The 23427-nt window shown below is 38.7% G+C and overlaps 1 protein-coding gene and 1 long non-coding RNA gene across 2 annotated transcripts in view; both read right to left on the reverse strand.

Annotated features, from left to right (window-relative positions):
- Nucleotides 1-8959: 8959 nt before the first annotated feature.
- On the reverse strand, nt 8960-9367 carry LOC309825383 (small ribosomal subunit protein mS33-like; the record flags this gene model as incomplete). The annotated part of the gene is made up of 1 exon (XM_082658923.1): nt 8960-9367. One exon carries the CDS (start codon nt 9365-9367, stop codon nt 8960-8962), a length of 408 nt encoding a protein of 135 aa, XP_082515049.1.
- Nucleotides 9368-12409: 3042 nt separating this feature from the next.
- The window catches only part of LOC309825301, a 170905-nt gene continuing 159887 nt past the window's right edge, over nt 12410-23427 (reverse strand). The window contains exon 3 of the long non-coding RNA XR_014297018.1: nt 12410-12427. This is a non-coding gene — a long non-coding RNA (uncharacterized lncRNA). The remainder of the gene's footprint in view (nt 12428-23427) is intronic.

The following is a 23427-nucleotide window of genomic DNA, read 5'->3' on the forward strand; positions in this document are numbered from 1 at the left end:
TACTGCCGATTTCCCCTTTTATGGCTGTTGGTATTTGCCTTATGTATTGAGGTGCTCCTGTTGGGTGCATCAATATTTACAATTGTTATATCTTCTTCTTGGATCGATCCCTTGATCATTATGTAGTGTCTTTCTTTGTCTCTTTTAATAGTCTTTATTTTAAAGTGTATTTTGTCTGATATGAGAATTGCTACTCCAGCTTTCTTTTGATTTCCATTTGCATGGAATATCTTTTTCTATCCCCTTACTTTCAGTCTGTATGTGTCTCTAGGTCTGAAGTGGGTCTCTTGTAGACAGCATATATATGGGTCTTGTTTTTGTATCCATTCAGCTAATCTGTGTCTTTTGGTGGGAGCATTTAGTCCATTTACAGTTAAGGTAATTATCGATATGTATGTTCCTATTCCCATTTTCTTAATTGTTTTGGGTTCGTTATTGTAGATCTTTTCCTTCTCTTGTGTTTCTTGCCTAGAGAAGTTCCTTTAGCATTTGTTGTAAAGCTGGTTTGGTGGGGCTGAACTCTCTCAGCTTTTGCTTGTTTGTAAAGGTTTTAATTTCTCCATCGAATCTGAATGATATCCTTGCTGGGTAGAGTAATATTGGTTGTAGGTTTTTCTCCTTCATCACTTTAAATATGTCCTACCAGTCCCTTCTGGCTTGCAGAGTTTCTGCTGAAAGATCAGCTGTTAACCTTATGGGGATTCCCTTATGTGTTATTTGTTGTTTTTCCCTTGCTGCTTTTAATATGTTTTCTTTGTATTTAATTTTTGACAGTTTGATTAATATGTGTCTTGGTGTATTTCTCCTTGGATTTATCCTGTATGGGACTCTCTGTACTTCCTGGACTTGATTAACTATTTCCTTTCCCATATTAGGGAAGTTTTCAACTATAATCTCTTCAAATATTTTCTCAGTCCCTTTTTCTCTTCTTCTTATGGAACCCCTATAATTCAAATGTTGATGTGTTTAATGTTGTCCCAGAGGTCTCTGAGACTGTCCTCAGTTCTTTTCATTTTTTTCTTTATTATGCTCTGCAGTAATTATTTCCACTCTTTTATCTTCCAGATCACTTATCCGTTCTTCTGCCTCAGTTATTCTGCTATTGATCCCATCTAGAGTATTTTTCATTTCATTTATTGTGTTGTTCGTTGTTGTTTGTTTCATCTTTAGTTCTTTTAGGTTCTTGTTAAATGTTTCTTGCATTTCATCTATTCTATTTCCAGGATTTTGGATCATCCTTACTATCATTATTCTGAATTCTTTTTCAGGTAGACTGCCTATTTCCTCTTCATTTGTTAGGTCTGGTGGGTTTTTATCTTGCTCCTTCATCTGCTGTGTGTTTTTCTGTCTTTTCATTTTGCTTATATTACTGTGTTTGGGGTCTCTGTTTTGCAGCCTGCAGGTTCGTAGTTCCCGTTGTTTTTGGTTTCTGTCCCAGTGGCTAAGGTTGGTTCAGTGGGTTGTGTAGGCTTCCTGGTGGAGGGGACTAGTGCCTGTGTTCTGGTGGATGAGGCTTGATTTTGTCTTTCTTGTGGGCAGGTCCACGTGTGATGGTGTGTTTTGGGGTGTCTGTGGACTTATGATTTTAGGCAGCCTCTGTGCTAATGGGTGGGGTTGTGTTCCTGTCTTGCTAGTTGTTTGGCATAGGGTGTCCAGCACTGTAGCTTGCTGGTCGTTGAGTGAAGCTGGGTGCTGGTGTTGAGATGGAGATCTCTGGGAGATTTTCACCGATTGATATTATGTGGAGGTGGGAGGTCTCTTGTGGACCAGTGTCATGAAGTTGGCTCTCCCACCTCAGAGGCACAGTACTGACTCCTGACTGTAGCACCAAGAGCCTTTCATCCACACGGCTCAGAATAAAAGTGAGAAAAAGTAGAAAGAAAGAATTAGTAGAAGTGGAAAGAAAGAAAGAAAGAAAGGAGGCAGGGAGTAAGAAAGGAAGGAAGGTGGGAAGGAATGAAAGAAAGAAAGCAGATAAAATATAATAAAGTTATTAAAATAAAAATAATTATTAAGAAAATAAAGCAGATGGATAGAACCCTAGGACAAATGGTGGAAACAAGCTATACAGATAAAATCTCACACAGAAGCATACACATACACACTCTCAAAAAGAGGAAAAGGGGAAAAAATCATAAACCTTGCTCTTAAAGTCCACCTCCTCAATTTGGGATGATTCGTTGTCTATTCATGTATTCCACAGATGCAGGTACATCAAGTTTATTGTGGAGCTTTATTCCATTGCTTCTGAGGCTGCTGGGAGAGATTTCCCTTTCTCTTCTTTGTTCTCACAGCTCCCAGGGGCTCAGCTTTGGATTTGGCCCCGCCTCTACATTTAGGTCGCTGGAGGGCGTCTGTTTTTAGCTCAGACAGTACAGCGTTAAAGGAGCAGCTGCTTCGGGGGCTCTGGTGAGGGAGGGGCACGGAGTGCGGGGCTAGCCTGCTGCGGCAGAGACCAGTGGGACATTGCACCAGCCTGAGGTGCATCCTGCGTTCTCCTGGGGAAGTTGTCCCTGGATCCCGTGACCCTGGCAGTGGCGGGCTGCACAGGTTCTCCGGAAGAGGGGTGTGGATAGTGACCTGTGCTCGCTCACAGGCTTCTTGGTGGCGGCAGCAGCAGCCTTAGCATCTCATGCCTGTCTCTGGGGTCTGTGCTGTTAGCCTCGGCTCGTGCCCGTCTCTGGAGCTCCTTTAAGCAGCGCTCTTAATCCCCTCTCCTGGCGCAGCAGGAAACAGAGTGAAGAAAAAGTCTCTTGCCTCTTCGGCAGGTCCAGACTTTTCCCCGGACTCCCTCCTGGCTAGCCGTGGTGCATTAACCCCCTGCAGGCTCTGTTCACGCCAATAACCCCAGTCCTCTCCCAGCGCTCCAGCCGAAGCCTGAGCCTGAGTTCCCAGCCCCACCCACCCCGGCAGGTGAGCACCGGTCGGTACGGATCCACTGTGCGGGAATCTCTCTGCTTTGCCCTCAGCACCCCTGTGGCTGCGCTCTCCTCCGTGGCCCCGAAACTCCCCCCTCTGCACCCACAGTCTCCGCCCGTGAAGGGACTTCCTAGTGTGTGGAAACCTTTCTTCCTTCACAGCTCCCTCCCACTGGTGAAGGTTCCGTCCCTATTCTTTTGTCTCTGTTTTTTCTTTTTTCTTTTGCCCTACCCAGGTACGTGGGGAGTTTCTTGCCTTTTGGGGAGGTCTGAGGTCTTCTGCCAGCGTTCAGTAGATGTTCTGTAGGAGTTGTTCCACATGTAGATGTATTTCTGGTGTACCTGTGGGGAGGAAGGTGATCTCTGCCTCTTACTCTTCCGCCATCTTCCCCTCGTCCTGCGTCCTGCTATATTCTTTTACTTTCTGCTTGTCTGAGAAATTCTTTATTTCTCCCCTTATTCTAAATTATAATCTTGCTGGGTAGAGTATTCTAGGTTGCAGATTTTTCACTTTCAAGGCTTTGAATACATTTTGCCACTCTCTTCTGGCCTGCAGCATTTCTGTAAAATCAGCTGATAGCCTCATGGGAGTTCCCTTGTAATTAACTCTTTGTTTTCCTCTTGCTGCCTTTAGAATCCTCTCTTTAACTTTTACCATTTTTATTATAATATGTCTTGGTGTAGGTCTGTTTTGGGTTCATCTTGCTTGGGACCCTCTGTGCTTCCTGTACCTGGATATCTGTTTCCTTCTTTAGGTTTGGGAAGTTTTCAGCCATAATTTCTTCAAATACATTTTCAATCCCCTTTGCTCTTTCTTCTCCTTCTGGAATCCCTATTATACATAGATTGGCACAGTTTTATTATCCCATAGGTCTCTTATATTGCTTTCATTTTTTTTTTCATTTGACTTTGTCTGCTGTTTTGATTGGGTTATTTCCATTATTCTAGTGTCCAGATCACTTATTCTTTATTCTGCATTTTTCATTCTTCTATTCATTGCCTTTAGTTCAGCTTTCATCTTGGTAAATTAATTTTCTAATTTTTCTTGGATTCTCCTTATAATTTTGAGTTCCTTTTTACAGTAGTCTGCATTTCTGTCAATAGCCTTTTTTAATTCCTTCAGTATTTTCATTGCCTCCTTTTTGCACTCAGTATCTGTTAGACTGAAGTCTGTTTCATTGTTCCTTCAGGGGAATTCTCTTGGTCTTTTAACTGGGAGTGATTCCTTTGCTTCTTCAGTTTGCTCATATTTCTCTTACTCTGTGAGCTTAGGAGAAGCAATTTTCTACTGTAGACTTGGATGGCTATTAATATGTGGGAGCATCCCTGTGTAGCTCATGTGGCTTTAATATTTTTTGGCATGAGGGCTGTTTTTGGTTTGGATGCTGTCTCTTTCCTTAGTGTGTTCTGGCCATTATCCTCTTGATAGGGGGTGTCTAGGTGCATGGCCCACATACGCTCCCAGGAAGGCAGGGGCAGCAGTTGGTGCCCAGTTGTGGGATCCTTGGAGGCAGTGCCAGTGGGCCACACACACTCCTTGGGAGGCAGGGGCAGTGGTTGGGGCCTGGTTGCCATGCTGGTGGGCCACACATGCTTCCGGGAAGGTGGGGGCAGTGACTAGCACCTGCTCGCAGGACCCTTGCTGGCAGCAGCATTCTGCATCCATCTCTGGAGTCTGACATGGCAGCCACAGTTTGTGTCCACCCACAGAGCTCGTGTAGGTAGTCACCTGCTGCCTGAGAGCATATACACAGAGAAAGAAGCTCCTATGAAGGTCCTGTCCCTCTCTTCATGCACCCCCCAACAATGGTACCTTCCCTTTCTGGTGGGCCCAGACTTCTTCCCATACTGCCTCGGTTGTGGCGCACCTCACCCTGCCCTGTCAGGCTGTCTTCACACAACCAACCACAGTCCTCTCCCCGGCTCTGACCTCTGAAGCCCAAACCTCAGCACTCAGCCCCCACCCACCCCAATGGATGAGTGTCTTAGGCTGGGAAGTTCTGCGCGATGGCACTGACCATCTGTGTAGGTCTCTCTCCCTTTGCCCTCCGTAAACAGGTGTCTGTGCTCTTCTCTAGGGCTTTGAAGTTCCCTCTCTGTCCTGGCTTATCTCCCCACCAGTGAGGGGACTTCCCTGTGTGTGGAAACATTTTCCTCTTTCACAGCTCCCTCCCAGGGGTGCAGGTCCCATCCCAATTCATTTCTCTCTCTCTCTTTTTTTCAGTTTTCTTTTGTCCTACCCAGTTATATGGAGATTTTCTTGCCCTTTTGGAAGTCTGAGGTCGTCTGCCAGCATTCAGTAGATGTTCTATGAGAATCATTCCACAAGTAGATGTGGTTTTGATGTATTAATATTTGTGGTAGAAGGTGAGCTCTGTTTCCTACTCCTCCACCATCTTGATCTGATCCTCTTGATGCAATTTTAAATGACAATGTGTTTTTACATTTTCTTTCTGATATTTCATTTTTAGTGTATTGAAAAGCAACAGATTTCTGTGTATTAACCTTGTATCATGAAACCTTGCTGAATTCGTTTTTTAAGTTCTTTGGATGGAGACTTTAGGGTTCTCTATATAGAGCATCATATCATCCGCACATAGTGTCAGTTTACCTTTTCCCTTCCAATTTGGATACATTTTATATCTTTTTCTTGTCTAATTGTTGTGGCTAGGACTTCCAATACTATGTTAAATAGAAACAGTGAGAGTAGACCTCCTTGTCTTATTCCTGAATTTAATAGGAAGGCTTTCAGCTTTTCACCGTTGAGTAGTTGAGTGTTATGTTGGCTGTGGGTTTGTTATAATGGCCTTTATTATGTTGAGATATGTTCCCTCTACATCCACATTGATGAGAGTTTTTACCATTAATGGATGTTGAATTTTGTCAAATGCTTTTCTGCACCTATTGAGATGATCATGTAGGTTTTGTCTTTCTTTTTCTTGATGTGGTGTATCACACTGATTGATTTGCATTTGTTGAACCATCCTTGTGACCCTGGAATAAATCCAGCTTAATCATGGTGTGTAATCCTTTTTACATATTGTTGGATTCTGTTTGCTAATATTTTTTTGAGAATTTTTGCATCTATATTTATCAATTAATTTTTTGGGTTTTGTTTTTTGGGGTTTTTTTTTTTTTGGTAATGTCTTTTTCTGATTTTAGTATCTGGGTAATGTTGGCTTTGTAGAATGAATTTGGGAGTGTTCTCTCCTCTCCAATGTTTTGGAATAGTTTGAGAAAGATAGGTATAAGTTCTGATTTATATGTTTGGAAGAATTCCCCAGTAAACTGTCTTACCAATTCATTTCAACATTTAGTGATCTGTCTGTTCAAATTGTTTTTACTTGACTCAGTTTTGCAGGCTGTATGTTTCTAGAAATTTGTCCATTTCTTCTAGGTTGTCCAATTTGTTGGCATATAATTGTTCATAGTATTCTCTCCTTTTTTTTTTTTTTTTTTTTTGGTATCACTGTTCTATTGGTTGCTATTTCTCTTCTTTCATTTTGTATTTTCATTTGGATTCTCTTTTTGATGAGCTTGGCTAAAGATTTGTCAATTTTGTTTATCTTTTTAGAAAACTAGCTCTTGGTTTCACCTTTTCTATTGTCTTTTTGATCTCTATTTTATTTATTTCCCCTCTGATATTTATTATTTCCTTCCTTCTGCTGACCTTAGACTTTTTTTTTTTGTGGTACGTGGGCCTCTTACTGTTGCGGCCTCTCCCATTGCAGAGCACAGGCTCCGGACGTGCAGGCTCAGCGGCCATGGCTCACAGGCCCAGCCGCTCTGTGGCATGTGGGATCCTCCCGGACCGGGGCATGAACCCGTGTCCCCTGCATCGGCAGGTGGACTCTCAACCACTGCGCCACCAGGGAAGCCCTGACCTTAGCCTTTGTTTGTTCTTTTTCTGATAACTTAGGTGGTAGTTTAGGTTGTTTACTTGAGGTTTTTATTGTTTTCTTCAGGAAGACCTGTATTGCCATGAACTTCTCTCTCAGAATTGCTTGTGCTGCATCCCATAGATTTTGTAATGTTCTGTTTTTAATATCATTTGTCTCAAGGTATTTTCTGATTTCTTCTTTGATTTCATCATTAACCCATTGGTATGGGTTAGCTGTTGTTTAGTCTCCACATTTTTGGTCTGTTCCTATTTTTCTTTCTGTAGTTGATCTTTAGTTTCATATTGCTGTAGTCAAAAAAGATGCTTGCTGTCATTTTTATCCTCTATTTTTATTGAAGTATAGTTGATGTAAAATGTGTTAATTTTAGGTGTACAGCAAAATGATTTATATATGTATAAATTCAGATTATTTTCCATTATAGGTTAGTATAACGATATTGAATATAGTTCCCTGTGCTATACAGTAGGTCCTTGTTGTTTATCTATTTTATATATAGCAGTGTGTATGTTAATACAAAACTAGTAATTTATTCCTCCCTATGCCCTTCCCCTTTAGTAACCATAAGATTGTTTTCTATATCTGTGAGTCTGTTTCTGTGTTGTAAATAAGTTCATTTGTATCAGTTTTTAGATTCTACAAATAAGTGATATCATGTGTCTCTGTCTGACTTACTTCACTTAGTATGATAACATCTAGTTCCATCCGTGTTGCTGAAAATGACATTATTTCATTCTTTGTTATGGCTGAGTAACATTTCATTGTGTGTGTGTGTGTGTATATATATGTATATATACCACATCTTCTTTATCCATTCATCTGTCGATGGACACTTAGGTTGTTTCAATATTTATCCTCTTAAATTTGTTAAGGCTTGTTTTGTGACCTAGTATGAGGTCTATCCTGGAGAATATTTTGTGAACACTTGAAAAGAATGTGTATTCTTCTCTTTTCGAATGTATTGTCCTGTATGTATCAATTAAGTCCATTTCATCTGTTATGTAGACCTGTGTTGCCTTATTGCTTTTCTGTCTGGATGATCTGTCCATTGATGTCAGTGGAGTGTTAAAGTCCCCTACTATTATTGTGTTATTGCAAATTTCTTTTCTTTTTTTTTTTTCTTTTTTTTGTCTCTTAGTACTTGTTTTATATATTTAGGTGCTCCTGTATTGGGTGTGTATATGTTAACTAGTGTTATACCCACTTCTTGTATTGATCCCTTTATCATTACATAATACCCTTCTTTGTCTTTCATTATAGCCTTTGTTTTAAAGTGTATTTTTTATTATAGACTGATATAAGTATTGTTACCTCTGCTTTCTTGTCATTTCTTTTCATTCCATTTTCATGAAAGATCTTTTTTCAACCCCTCACTTTCGGATTGTGTGTGGCTTTTGCCTTGATGTCTTTTGTCTCTTGTAAGCAGCATGTTGCAGGTTCTTGGCTTTTTAATTCAATCAGCCATTCTGTAGTTTGATTGGAGCATTTAGTCCATTGACATTTAAAGTAATTATTGATAGGTATGTATTTATTGTCATTTTATTCTTTGTTTTCCATTTGTTCTTGTATTTTTTTATTCATTTCTTCTTTTTGTTTCTCCTGTTATGGTTTGATTATTTTCTTTTGTAGTATGTTTAAGTTCCTTCCTTTTAGGTTTTTGTGAATTTATTGTGTTTTTGATTTATGATTACCATGGGGTTATGTATGTTTTCCCATAACTGTATCTACTTGTTTTAAACTGATAATCATTTAAATTTAAACACATTCTAAGAGATCTACAATTTTTTACTCCCCTCTGACCCATTTTGTGGTTTTGATGGTCTAGTTTATATCTTCATGTTTATCCTTTTACTGTTTATTTGTTATAGTCACTTTTACAATTCTTTTGTTGTTGTTATTGTTTTTAATCTGTGTACTGGCTTAAGTGATCTTCAGTCTTTACTATAAATTTATTTGTCATTATTATTGGGATTTTCCCTTTCCTATAGTTTCCTGCTTCTTTTCCATTTAGAGAAAACCCTTTAATAGGCAAATAATTTTGCAGAATTAGAATGTGTTCATGCAACAAGTCACAATTCAGCTGGATTAGACTTCAACATGGAGATGACTGTGTTCCTCCAAATAACCTTCAACTTAGGAAGCTTACACTCCTCCAGTATGTGGAAGGACAATAAATACACTTCCTCTTGCTCTCAGTCCCTGAGGGAAAAGTCTTCTCTCTTGATGGACCAACACTTTCTTTTTCGCTGTTCTTTTCCCTTCTCCTTTCCTTGGTTTCCGCTTTCCACAAATCTTCAGATGCAGCTGCTCATCCTGAAAGTCCTGATGCTCGTCTCTGTAGAGGTCAAGAAAATATAGTGCTCCCATGAGTGCAAAATAAGTGTTGTGACTTAGATACCAGTCATAAGTCTCCTTCTTATTGGCCAAAGGCTGCTCACTAAACAGCTTCACCACTTGCATGGATTTGGAATCAGTAGGTCTGGCAACTTCACCAAACAACTGGGCACTCAGATGACTCATGTGAAAGGCATATTCTGAAACTGAAGACATTTCTTGAGCAGCAAGGAGAAAGAGTCCCTAGTCATGGCCTTCCTCTCCTTCACACCCCTTCTTTCAGGGGTTTTGTCTTGCTCTTTTAATTTGGAAGAGCTCCTCTGCCTTTTATTTTACTTAACTTTCTCTGTCTTTATGAATTTAGGAGAAATAGTTATCTGTTGTGTTCTTGAAGGGGTATTTTTATGTGGGAGCATCCCTATGTAGACTGTGTGTATCCAGTGTCTTTGGTGCAAGGGCTGTTTTTGATGTGGATCCCAACCTTGTCTTTCTTCAGGGTGTGCTGGTCACTTTCAACTTGATAGGGGTTGTAGTTAGTACTGGAGGATCTAAAGTCTTCACAGGGTGTCAGGTGGACTTCCTCTCTGTTCTGTGATGGTCACTGCCCTGCCACTGCTCCCCAGTTGCCTGAGCAGAAGCCCTGAGGATTGGGATTGAACAAGCTCTGTTCTCTTTGAATGCATATTTTGCCTCAGAGAAGGGGAGTGCTGAAGTGAGATTTGTGCACTCAGAGCCCTGATTTTCTACATGTATAGGTGTCCATGGCTCAGCTCAGATGCAGCCCAAGGTTGGGTCTCTTCCTCTGTTATGGGCACCCTAGATCTAGTGCAAGTTTGTGGTGTGAAGTGGGCAGGGCAAGATCATACATTAGGCTGGGGTTGGGGGTCAGTGTGTTGTGGCTGCAGGAACTGAGGTGGCTGTGGTGCTGTCAGAGGTCAGTGCCAATCATGTTGGCACTGATTGAGCTACCACCAAAGTTTGCTGCCAGTGCCCTGCCTGGATCATACCCCAGAGTCCCCCAAGCCTCCTCTGAATCCCTAGATTGAGTCTTGTCCCAAAATCTGTCTGTACAAGTTCCAGTGCCAAGCTGCAGCATGGAGTTTGCGGGACCAGAGCATTTGCTCACCTAGGAGTAGGACTGTGGCTTGCTGACATGGTGGTTCCCAAGGTGCTCCTTGAGTAAGCACCAACAATGGTTGTCATCATCCCACAACCTGGGCCATCCCTGTATCCCTAGATTGAGTCTTTTCCCAGGGCCTGTCTGCCCCAGATCCAGTGCCAAGCTGTGGCATGGAGTGGGTTTGGCCAGAGCATTCACTCAGTTGGGAACAAGGGACCTTGGTGTGCTGGTCACAATGGTTACTGTGGTGCTGTTTGGATAAGTGCTGACAATGGTCGCAGCTTGCTCCACCTGGACCACACCCCAGGCCCCTGGGCTATCTCTGCATAGCTAGACCAAGTCTTTTCCCAGGACCCAGGGCCTAGATCCCACACCCCACTCAGATTGGGGAGCACCTCTAGGTGGCAGCCAGCTGCCAGTACAGAGCTCTTTTTGCCGTTTGTTGACAAGCTGCACACTGTTCGTGTGCAACCGTACACTGTTTGTGAGTGGAGTCTAGGCTTTTCCAGTCCCATCTGTCTCAGTGTTTCTCCCAGCAGACAGGGGAGCTTGTATCCTCTGTGTAGGACCTTAGGACTGGGATGCCCAGTCTGTGGCTCCCCCAGGGTGAGGGTCTGCCTGAGTGGACCTTCTTTTCCTTACGGATCCTTCTCAGGGTGCAAGTCCCAACACTTTGCCTTTTTTCCATCCTACCCAGTTACATGGAAAACTTTTTTGCAGCTTTTGTTGTATAGGAGTTCTTTGCCAGTTTCCAGTTAGTTTTCTGTGAGAATTATTCCACATGTAGATGTAGTTTTGATGTGTTTGTAGGGGGAGGTGAGCTCCATGTCTTCCTCTTCCACCATATTGATTCAGCCTTCTCTCAGACTTTTGAACATAGATTGCAGAATCAAAATTCACTTCCACCCTGTACTGGGTAATGTTGGGCAAATCACTTAAGTTCTCTGTGATATAGTTATACCATGAGTCATATGAAGATAATAAAATTACCTTCCTTATAGATTTTTAAAATAATGTGAATTAATATTAATAAAATGCTTAGGACAGTGGCTCACATATAGCAAGAGCTATATAAATGTTTGCTATTTTAAAATCAATTACATAGCAAGAATAAATTCCAATAAGGTATGCTTTATACCGTATAAAAAGACTGAGAGAATTGTGTTTGAGTTCTCATAGACTCAAAAGAGAGAGCCAGGAGATGACTGTGTGTGTGTGTTCGCGCATGTGCATGCGTGTATGTGTATGTTTGTCTATTTTGGCTCCTTCTTTAATATTGCAACTCTAGTTCACACTCCATTTAGCTAAATGAAAGATGTTTACACTTCCTTTAAGGCTGTTGCTCTTCCAGTCCCTCTGGCAGCAGATATAAGAGAATAACATCCTGCTTTGTGTGGCCAAAGATACCTCGGCTGCAAAAATGTTGTGCTGAATGCGTCTGAGGCAATAAAGGATGGGCTGCTCTAAGACTGTATCATGTTTGAAAGAAGTTTAGTCTTTACCTATCAATTTTCCATGCAGTTAGCTATTATCCTAAAACATCCCTAAACTCCCAGAATGCAGTCAGCAGCTTCAGGAACTGGCAACATTTATAAGCTCCAAGTAAGTGGTTTCATTCTGTTGATCCCCAGTTCCAAAGGATACATGCGGGTTTTGGTCACAACTGGAAACATTTGAATTATATTTTAAGTGGAAACCTCATTTGCCATTTTAATGTATATGAAGATTGTAACAATTTTATGGAAGGGATATCTAAGAGAGTTTTATAAAAGTTCGAGACTCAATAGGTGATTTATTCCAACATTTTCCCCATTCCTCAATGATTTAGCATAAAGGACAGTAAAACTTCTAGTATTTTCATTAGGGTTATAAAAGTAGAACCTCTTCCCTGTCCTGGTCCCAATTCTTTTCAAAATGTTTGGGAAAAGGACAGTTCTCTATAAATTAGTTCTTTTTACAATAATTATGTATTAAAACCATCCCAAAACTCAGTGACTTACTTCTGTCATAGTCTGCAGATCTCTAAAGTTGGGCTGATCTTGGCTAGGATAAGTTGGACTTGGCTCCAATATGTAGGTTAGGTTCAGGTCTACTTCACATCTCTCTTGTCTTCTTTGGACTGGCAGTAATACATATTTAAGGCATTTCCCTTCATACTGAAATACAGGAGTGTGAGAACACAAGCTCTACAGTATAAGCATATTTCAAGGGTCACACCATACTATTCTCTAATATCCAATTTAAGTCAAGGAGTGGGAAAGTACATTCTACCCACCATAGTATTAAGCTGGGGATGGGTATAAGAAAGGAGTGAGTATTTGTTGAAAAATAATTTTGCAAGCTACACGAACAAATCTGGATAACCAATTCAGTTTTCAGAGTAAGAAGTACCAGGATGATTGTTTCCAGGGCTTGATATTGGTTCAACTTGTCTTTAAGAAGTATAGACAGGGGACCTCCCTGGTGGTCCAGTGATTAAGACTCCGTGCTTCCATGGGATAGGGCATGGGTTCGATTCCTGCTCGGGGAACTAAGATCCCACATGCTGCAGGGCATGGCAAAACAGAACAAAACAAAAAAAGAAAAAAGAAGTACAGACACATGTACTTTGTTAAAATATACTCTCTTCTCAAGGCCCTTGGCCCACACACTCCTTGCATCACTGTAAACACTTGGTGCCAGAAAATCATCCTTGATTCATGCCTTGGGCCATAAAAACTTAAAACGGCTTCTATTCGTCTCTAAAAACTTATTCTTCAATCTTCTGGCTTCTTCCTACCACTCTTCATACCATGAAACCATAATCCATAATTATCAGAAATCTCTAAATTGCCAATCCAAATAGTTTTACTATAAGTCTTCTGAATTCAAGAAAGTTTAATGAGTTATTACTTTATGAACCATAAACTGCAATAGATGGTGGAGATGCAAGACTGAACCACAGTTATGATCTCTGCTCTCATGGAAAGTAAATATAGTTGGGAATACAGACAGATAGGCTATTGTATATTACCATATGAAAACTTCTGTGATAACAGATGAGCAGAGCAGGAAAGGTAATGGAAGAGAGGTATCAGTAGAAGAAAATTGGGGTTCTGGCTTTAGGAAGTGATATCTAAATTGATACCGGAAAGAGGGTGTGATAAAAGGATGGGATGTGTATATGTGAGTGGGTTAGGGTTCTCTAGGCCAAAGAACCCCAAATGTATTGAAGTCAATAAATGTTAAATGCTTGAAAAAATGAAAAATATAGAATTCATTGGTTCAACTAATTTATCCTTTAACAAATATTTACTGGGTTCCTGGAATGTTCTAGACACAGTTCTAAGTGCTGGGATTCAAGCAGACAAAACATAAAACAACAAAAAATATTGTGTGTGAGATAGTAACTCTTCTGGAGAAAGTTCAAACAAGAAGGGTAATATAAGTTGTCAGAGTGAAAGATTCCATTTTAAATAAGTAGGTCAAGGAAAAGCCTCACTAAGAGATTGACTAAAGAGATGAGAGAGCAGGCATATAAAGAATTAGGTGCAGAGTACTCCATGCACAGAAAAGAGCAAGTAAAAGTCTTGCAGTGAAGTAGTGCTTGGTGCATTCCAGGAACAGCTAGGAGGCCTGTGTGATTGAGTAAAGTAAGGAGCAAGAGAGTGATGCAATTTGACCTATGTTTTAATAGGTTCATTCTGACAGCTTGGTGAAAAATAGGATGTAGAAAATGTGTAAGTTAGATAGTATAAATGATGTAACAAACCCCCAAATCTCAGGGGCTTAATAAAATACATGTTTATCATTCATAACAAAACCCAATGTGGATGTTTCTGGGTGGGCAGGTTTCTTGATCACTCTCTTCCAATTAGTGACACAGGGGTCCATATTCTTTCCATCTTGCAATGGAAGGGTCTTCTGCAAAAAGACTCCATGGTTTCTGGAGAAGAGGAAGCGAGCATAAGAAATGAGTACTGCATAATTTATAACCTTGCCTTCCATGGGCTAGAATTATCCACATGGCTCCACCTATTTGCTAGGAGTCAGGGAAATTTAGTTCTTGGTTGGGCATTCACCTTCAAGTAAAACACACATAAACCTAGCCATTTCTACTATATGAAATAAGAACAAAGGAAGGAAAATCAGTTTGGAGGCTATTGCAATAATATGTGTGTGAACAGATAGGGTTTAGACTAGAAGCCTTATAATGGAAGTGGTTGTAATCTGGATATATTTTGAATATAGCACTAACAGGATATGCTTACTGATTTGATGTGGAGTGAAAAGAAAAGGGGAGAAATCAAGATTGACTTTAAGATATTTGGCCTAGGCAATAGGAAGAACTAAATGTCCATAATAGAGATGATGAAGAGTGTAGACGTTTTCTGGGAGATGATGAAGAATTGTATTTGGATTTGTTAAATTTGACTTGCCTACTAGATATTTAAGGACAGGTAAGCACTATGCAGTTGGATTTATTAGTATGCAATACATGGGACAGGTCTTGGATGGACATAAACATTTGGTGATATATAGCCTATTCATAATATTGGAAGCCATAAGTCTTGAGAAAGCTTAGGTGAAAACAGAGAGGTTCAAAAAGAAGGCTTGAAGAAGATGAAAAATCAACACAGTAAACAGAAGGAAAGCAACGATTAAGGTAGGAGAAAAACTAGCAGATGTGACATTCTGCAAGTCAAATGAAGAAAGTGTTTCAAGGAAAACATCATGACCCATAATGTCTGTTGCCAATGATAGGTTCAATAAAGTGAGATCTAAAAATTAGCTGTCAGATTTGGGTCTGAAGGTCATTGATTTCCAGTTCTGGTAGAAAGGTGGGTGTAAAAGCCTGATTGGAGTGGGTTCAAAGAAAAAGAAACATTGGAAGCAGCGAATATAGACACCTTTTTGGTGAGTTTTGCTGTAAAGAAAAATAGAGAAAGGGACTAGTAGTTATAGGGCAAAATAAAAAGAAGCATTCACTTGTTTTTAGATAAAATTGTGGGCAATTAAGTGCATGTTTGTATGTTATCAGAAATGATCCAGAATGCTGAGGAAAAGTTCATGATTAAAAAGAGGAGAGAACTGGTGGTGTGAGATCCTTCATTATACAAGAAGGTATGAGATCTAATGCATAAGTAAAGGGTCTGGCCTTAGCCAAGAGCATAGAAAGAAGAGGAAACATTGAGTAGATGGGGGTGGGTGAATAAATATGGCAGTCGGAGTCCCAGGAGGTCTTTTCCAATTGCTTCAGTTCTTGCACTAAAATAGGAAGCAAGGTTGTTATCTAGGTGAGTGATGATGGAGGATGAGTTGCTGAAAACTGAGCAAAATAAATAGTCATTTAGGAATGTGAAAGAATGAAAGCACTAGAGGAAAGTAGTGTGATTGCCTGACAACATTAAGGGCCCACTTGAGTTTAAATTAATTAAGATTGAGGCTTTGCCAATTAAGTGCCAGGAGGAGAGAAGAGGGCAAGAGAAATGAAAATATATGTAAGGAAATGATTATGATAATGGGCCATGGAATTAAGCCAGATATGATAATAAGGATTTAGGGGAGTGAGGAAAAATGAAAACATGGTGGGATGTTTGAATGTGTCGAAGAAGTTGGAGTTGAGAAACTAGCTGTAAGTCTATGCCATGGTGCTGCAAGAGTGAGAGATTCTGAATTGATATTATGGAAAGAGTTGAGTTATTGGTAACAGCAAGGTCTAACATACGACGTTAGGAGTGGGTGACTGAAAAAAGGCAGAGGCCAAAATCACTGGAAGGGAGCTCAAGACATGGCGACACTAGGGTATCAGTAGGATCATCTATGACTATGTGGATACTGAAATCCTCAGAAATTACATCAGGAGTGTTATTGAAAAAAATGACAAGCTTACAAATTAAACTTTTAAGCAAGGAGGGAGAGGGACCCATTTCATCTGTTAAAACAAAAAACAAAAAAACCTATAACATGGAGGGGTACTGGGTGAGATAGTCAGATGATCTGAGTCTCAAAGCTGGGTGTTTTCTGGAAGAAAGGAGAACCCACCACATTCTAGAAGGGAGCTGACTTAACTCTCAATTGTTTAAGGAAGTAACTGAAATCTTGTCTTCCTGATGAATCCAAGAGCCACAAAGCCTGTTAGTTTCTTACCTGTAATCTTCAATATTTTCAGTTTAGAATGTAGTGTTATATATGCCTATATCAATATATTCTATCACATGAGCATAATACCACACCACAATTGAGAGAGTCACCATCCTGAGTTCAAAGTCCAGTTCTATTTGTGACCGGCTATTTACTTCACTTCTCATGTCTCAGCCCCCTTTCAAGTAAAAGTGAAGTAATAATAGTACAAAGCTCAGGGGTTGTTATGAGGACTCAGTAAATTATGTAAAGCCAATGAAGCAAATGCTAAGTTAACTTACACAATATTGAGTTTGCAGACAATAGTTTAACATACATTGTGAATTTTTAAGAGAGAGCTGTATTATCTGAAATAGAAGAGATTTGAATCCACACAGATACACATTTGAATTCTATCTCAGCTTCTTACCAGTTATGCCATATTGGGCAAGTTATTTAATCTTTTAAAAATAGATGCATCTATAATATCTATTTTACAGAGTTGATAAGAGTGAGACGGCTTAGAACACAGAGGCTAATTCTTATTTCATGTATGAACTAGATTAGTAAGTTTGTCACTTGATATGTATTATAACATGTAAAGCATATGTTTTAATTAGATAAAATAATATAATTAATAATCTAGCAGGTTACACAGAACCTTCAGTGGGGGCATATATAAGCAATGATGGAGTGTAAAAATAGTGATAAAACATTATTGATTTGAATATTATCACAGAAGCATTTCTGGCTAAAATTTTTGTCTAAATTATAGATAAGCTATCTATAAGTCATATAATTTCCTACCTGGGGTCCTACTTCACTGAAAAGAAAAAAAGTTTATTGTGGTACTCCATCTTCTTTTTTGTACTCCCTGTTCCATGTGCCTCAACAGTAAATAGCATAATTAAAAATATATTTTAATGGATGTAAACTTATCCTTTATCCAGATTAAATCCTTGTTAACTCTGGGATGAACAACTGGTTTCTTTCTTCTGACAGGGAATTATGTCCTAAAAATATCCATCAGTCTACAGCCCCTCCTCCATCTCCTGTAACTGTCCCTTTGTTCTGAGCAGTGGTTCCATTATACACTGCTGGAGTATGTATGACACCAACACCTGGAAACACTTTCTTATTCAGGAGTCGAGTGTTAAGGCTTTGAAGGCTCAAGAGTTCAGTGGATGTTTATGAGAAGAAATCTGAAGGACACACCATTGGTCCCTAGTGTGATAGAGCTGTTTAGATACTATCCTCATTTTTGGACTGAAACTTCAAGTATATACATTTGAGGAAAACTGGGACTTCTCTGAGTTTTATTCTATGAAATAACAGGAATAATTGTTATGACAAAAACATAATGGCTAAAAAAATGACTGGAAGCTATTCTGAAGAAATAGTTTTCATGTCTCAATAAAATAATCCAGGAAGGATTAGAGGTGAATTCTTTAAGACCACAATGTCTCTCACTCTTATTAGCACTTTGTAATTTAACTATCCTGCTTGGAACTACACAAAGATGACTTGCAGTATGGATAATGTATAACTTTAGCGTTCAGTAATCACATGTATTATCAGACAATACATAATGTTATTTGTGTTTTATATTTTAAAGTGGCATAGAAAGTACTGAGTAAAAGAATTCATCAGAAGTGTTGACAAGATTTTTAATTCCTTCTGTTTCCTTTGGTATTTTTCTTAAATAGGATATATAAGCAATGTAACCCATATGTAAAACACACCTCAGTTTGTTTATTCTGCTTTTTTATTGCACATTTGAAAATTAATAATTCAATGTTCTAATATTAGCTGTCATCTTAGCTGTGATAAAATTAATAATTCATCAAAATGATATCAAACAAATGGTGCCTTTTTTGTTCTAGATGAGGAGTCCTTTAAGCTTTGAGAAACTACAACTGGTAAATCTATCTTTTATTTTAGGTCAAATATTTAAACATTTAAGCTATAATTTTAATGTTTTAATTTTAAATATATAAATCTGTATATATCACAAGTGATGCTGAAAAAACCACCTTTCTCTTGTTATAGTTGGTTGTTCCTGCCCTTGCTCATTTCTTGGCAGATAAGCATTCTTTAGAAAAAAGCACAATAAAAGTGTCATGTTTTGGAAAAGTTGAATATAAATGATTTCTCCTTGGGTTCTGGTCAATGTTGTGCTCTGCCTTTTACAGGCTAGAATTCACTGTAGTGAGTGATGGATACGTCAGAGTTTGAAACTTTTTTTCTGAGAATAATTATATATTTTCTGAGAAAAGGACTTTTTGTGAATCTATTTGAATGTACTTTAAGTTAAAATATTGTGATCGTAAAATATTTTCAGTTAAGTTAAAATATTGTGATCGTAAAATATTTTCAGTTAAAAATGTGATTTTTAAAATACTTGCTTTCAAGATTCTTCATATTTTTCATTTTTTTTTTTTTTTTTTTTTTTTTGGCCGTACACGGGCCTCTCACTGTTGTGGCCTCTCCTGTTGCGAAGCAACAGGCTCAGCGGTCATGGCTCACGGGCCCAGCCACTCCGCGGCATGTGGGATCTTCCCGGACTGGGGCACGAACTCGTGTCCCCTGCATTGGCAGGTGGATTCTCAACCACTGCACCACCAGGTTAGCCCTTTCCTCATTTTTTTAAGGAGAGAAACTCTTTCCAATTTATAGTTATTGTTTTGGGGATCCTAGGATTGGAAGTGATAACAGTTTATTAAAATCCCACCTGGGGCTCCTTGGTGGCACAGTGGTTGAGAATCTGCCTGCCAATGCAGGGGACATGCGTTCGAGCCCTGGTCTGGGAAGATCCCACATGCTGTGGAGCAACTAGGCCCGTGAGCCACAACTACCGAGCCTGTGCTCCGCAACAAAAGAGGCCATGATAGTGAGAGGGCCGTGCACCACGATAAAGAGTGGCCCCTGCTTGCCGCAACTAGAGAAAGCCCTTGCACAGAAAAGAAGACCCAACACAGCCAAAAATAAATAAATAAATAAAAATGTTACCATTCTTTAAAAAAATCCCACCTGTTTCATGCCCACATTTTTGTGGGGGAAGGGAGAGTCACCAGGAGGCATTTGTGGTGTAGAGCAAAAGACTACACAACCCAGAATTCACATAAGACCCTATATAATTCCAATATAAGTGGTCCACTCAGGGTGATGATCTATCCCAACTGGACTAGATTACCCCAGCATTGTTCTTAATACTAGTAGTAAACATTAAAAGTGCCCCCTTTAACTCTTAAACGTGTTTGGGTTTGGATGATAATACGGTCACCCTACCCATAGACCACATTTTGAGAAACACACAATCCTTGTCTCAATAAAGCATAGCTCCCAAGTTTCGAAGAAGCATTTTGATGTTGTAGATTAGAACTGGCTGTCAAGTTAACAATCAACTTCTATACCTTGAAATGGTTGTCTTCTTCCTGGTCCTCCCTCCCTGCTGACACTTACCAGTGTCTTCTTTGCTGTGTTCTTTTTAAAAATACATTTAAACCCCATTAGTTTATGTTTGGATTATTCAAATAAGCATGTACTTCAAAGATACTAGCACTCACATTAAAATATAGAGTTTTTCACTTAGCTGATTTACTTTTAAGTACATAAACAAATTCTCATAGGTTTACAGGCTATGTGCAAAAGACCCTGATATATTTGCCAATCAGAACAAAGTAAGAGGACATATTAAAAACAGAGGAATTTACGGTCTTCTATCCTTTCCTCCTACTTTTGACAAATTAAGTAGGTGTCTTCACAGCAAAGAGAAGCTGTCCAAAAAGTTTTTCCTCCTCATTTGGTACAACTTGTTTCATTATAATTAATTTATCACAATTTTCTCTTTAAGGATTCTAATTCAACAACTATTGAGTCACCGATACATAGGATCTAACACAGCTCCTTCCATTGATGCCAAGAAAATAAAATATAGTCCATTCTCTTGAGAAGAACATAATCTAGTATAGCAAGTGGATAAACATTTCTTTAAACTGATGTATGTTATATTGGAGTCATATGTAAAATACCATGGGAACACAAAAGTTGGTTAACTCATTTGATTTTTACCTTAAGAAATGCAGCAGTATCTATCTTTTTTCATAGACAGATAGATAGGTAATGGAACATTTTGCCAGGGAATCCATTAACAGCCAATTCTAGTTGAAGACAGTACTGATGTTTTACAAAAATGAGATTTTTCACTGAAGCTTGATTTGACCAACAACATTTGTTGAATAAGGACCGACTATGTGCAAACTATTTTCCTTGGCAATGAAGGTGATATAAAAGTCATACTCTTTGCCCTCCAAATGCTTAAAGAAATACATGTAAAGAGAAGAGCTTAGTTAAGACACTAGGTTTGAGACAAAGACAAATTTCCCGTTGGCTGGGAAAAAAACATGACAATCTGTAATAATGAAGGTCATATTCCAGCTTTGACTTTATAAGCTTTTGTAGATTTGTCTGCAAGAATTTTTCTGTGATAACTTTCTAATCAAAATATTCATTGAATAAAATGTTCTGACAAAGATAATGAATGACTCATTGATCTTTTCTGTTCTCTTGGGTTTTGTTTGTTCACGTTACACATATTGGAATATAGGTCTATGCCCTACTCAGTAATTCATTTTATTTAGGGCTCCAACAGTCTCCCCTGATGCGACCATACTTCATATCCCTGGGCCTTATGCACATATTTTTGCAATTTAACAATCCCTAATTAACTACACATGCTTTCTAAATATTCTTCAATGTCTAGTATGCTCTACCATTTCACATTTGATGAAGCAAGAACCTGCAGGGCAGAGATCATAGGTTTTGTGAATTCTTCATTTATGTCTCCTACCCATATGTGGTCTTCCATAGATACTGGACCACCTTTTTATTATATCAAACTGAGTTGAGGGATTGAGAAGTCTCAAGAATCTGAAGTCAGGCATTATGGGGGAATAACAGATCTGCTCACTAATTAAACATTAGTGAAGATACTATAATACTAGAGAAAAACATAGAACACTCTTTGCCATAAATTGTAGCAATATTTTTTTGGCTCTGTCTCCTAAAGGAATAAAAGAAAAATAAATGGGTCCTAGTTAAAGTTAAAATTACTGGCCAATATCACAGATGAACATAGATGCAAAAATACTGAACAAAATACTAGCAAACCAACTCCAACAATACATTAAAAGGATCATACACCATGATCAAGTGGGATTTATCCCAGGGATGCAAGGATTCTTCAGTATCCACAAATCAATCAGTGTGAAACACCACATTAACAAACTGAAGAATAAAAATCATATGATCATCTCAATAGATGCAGAAAAAGCTTTTGACAAAATTCAGCATGATAAAAGCTCTCCAGAAAGTGGGAATAGAGGAAACCTACCTCAATATAATAAAGGTCATATATAACAAACCTACAGCTAACATCATTCTCAATGGTGAAAAGCTGAAAGCATTCCCTCTAAGATCAGGAAAAAGAAAATGATATCCATTGTCACCACTTTTATTCAACGTAGTTTTGGAAGTCCTAGCCACAATAATCAGAGAAAAAAAAAGAAATCTAAAAAAGAAAAGAAATCTAAATTGGAAAAGAAGAAGTAGAACTGTTACTATTTGCAGATAACATACCATACACAGAAAATCTTTAAGATGCTACCAGAAAACTACTAGAGTTCATCAATGAATTTGATGAAGTTGCAGGATACAAAATTAATACTCAGAAATCTGTTTCATTTCTACACTAACAGCAAAAGATCAGAAAGAGAAATTAAGGAAACAATCTAATCTACCACTGCATCAAAAAGCATAAAATACCTAGGAATAAACCTACCTAAGGAGACAAAAGAACAGTACTCTGACACTGATGAAAGAAATCAAAGATAACACAAACAGGTGGAAGGATACACCATGTTCTTGGAAGAATCAATATTGTTAAAATGACTACACTACCCAAGGCAATCTACAGATTCAATGCAATCCGTAACAAATTACCAATGGCGATTTTCACAGAACTAGAATAAAAAACTTTAAAATTTATATTGAAACACAAAAGACCCTGAATAGCCAAAGCAATCCTGAGAAAGTAAATGGAGAGGGAGGAATCAGACTCCCTGACTTCAGACTATACTACAAAGCTACTGTAATCAAAAAGTATGGTACTGGCACAAAAACAGAAATATAGATCAATGGAACAGGATAGAAAGCCCAGAAATAAACTCATGCACTTATGGTCAATTAATTTATGACAAAGGAGGCAAGAATATACAATGGAAAAAAGACAGTCTCTGCAATAAGTGGTGCTGGGGAAACTGGACAGCTACATGTAAAAAAAAAAAAATTAGAATATTCTCTAACACCATATATAAAAATAAACTAAAAATGGATCAAAGAACTAAATGTAAGGCTGGACACCATAAAACTCTTAGAGGAAAACATAGGAAGAACACTCTTTGACATAAATCACAGCAATATCTTTTCTGATGCATCTCCTAGAGTAATCAAAATAAAAACAAAAATAAACAAATGGGACCTAATAAAACTTAAAACTTCTGCACAGTGAAAGAAACCATAAAGCAAAAAGGCAATCAACAGAATGGGAAAAAATATCTGCAAATGAAGCAACAGACAAGGGATTAATCTCCCAAATGTACAAACAGTTCATGCGGCACTATGTGAAACAACTATGTGAAACAACTATGTGAAAAAACAACCTAATCAAAAAATGGGCAGAAGACTTAAATAGACACTTCTCCAAAAGAGATATCCAGATGGCCAACAGACACATGAAAAGATGATCAAAGTCACTAATTATCAGAGAAATGCAAATCAAAACTACAATGAGGTATCTCCTCATACCAGTCAGAATGGCCATCATCAAAAAGTCTACCAACAATAAATGCTGGAGAGGGTGTGAAGAAAAGGAAACCCTCCTACACTGTTGGTGGGAATGTAAATTGGTAAAACTACTATGGAGGACAGTATGGAGGTTCCTTAAAAAACTAAAAATAGAGCTACCATATGATACAGCAATCCCACTCCTGGGCAT

Source organism: Grampus griseus, assembly GCF_964374135.1.
Source record: "Grampus griseus genome assembly, chromosome: 7".
Classification (NCBI taxonomy): Eukaryota; Metazoa; Chordata; class Mammalia; order Artiodactyla; family Delphinidae; genus Grampus; species Grampus griseus.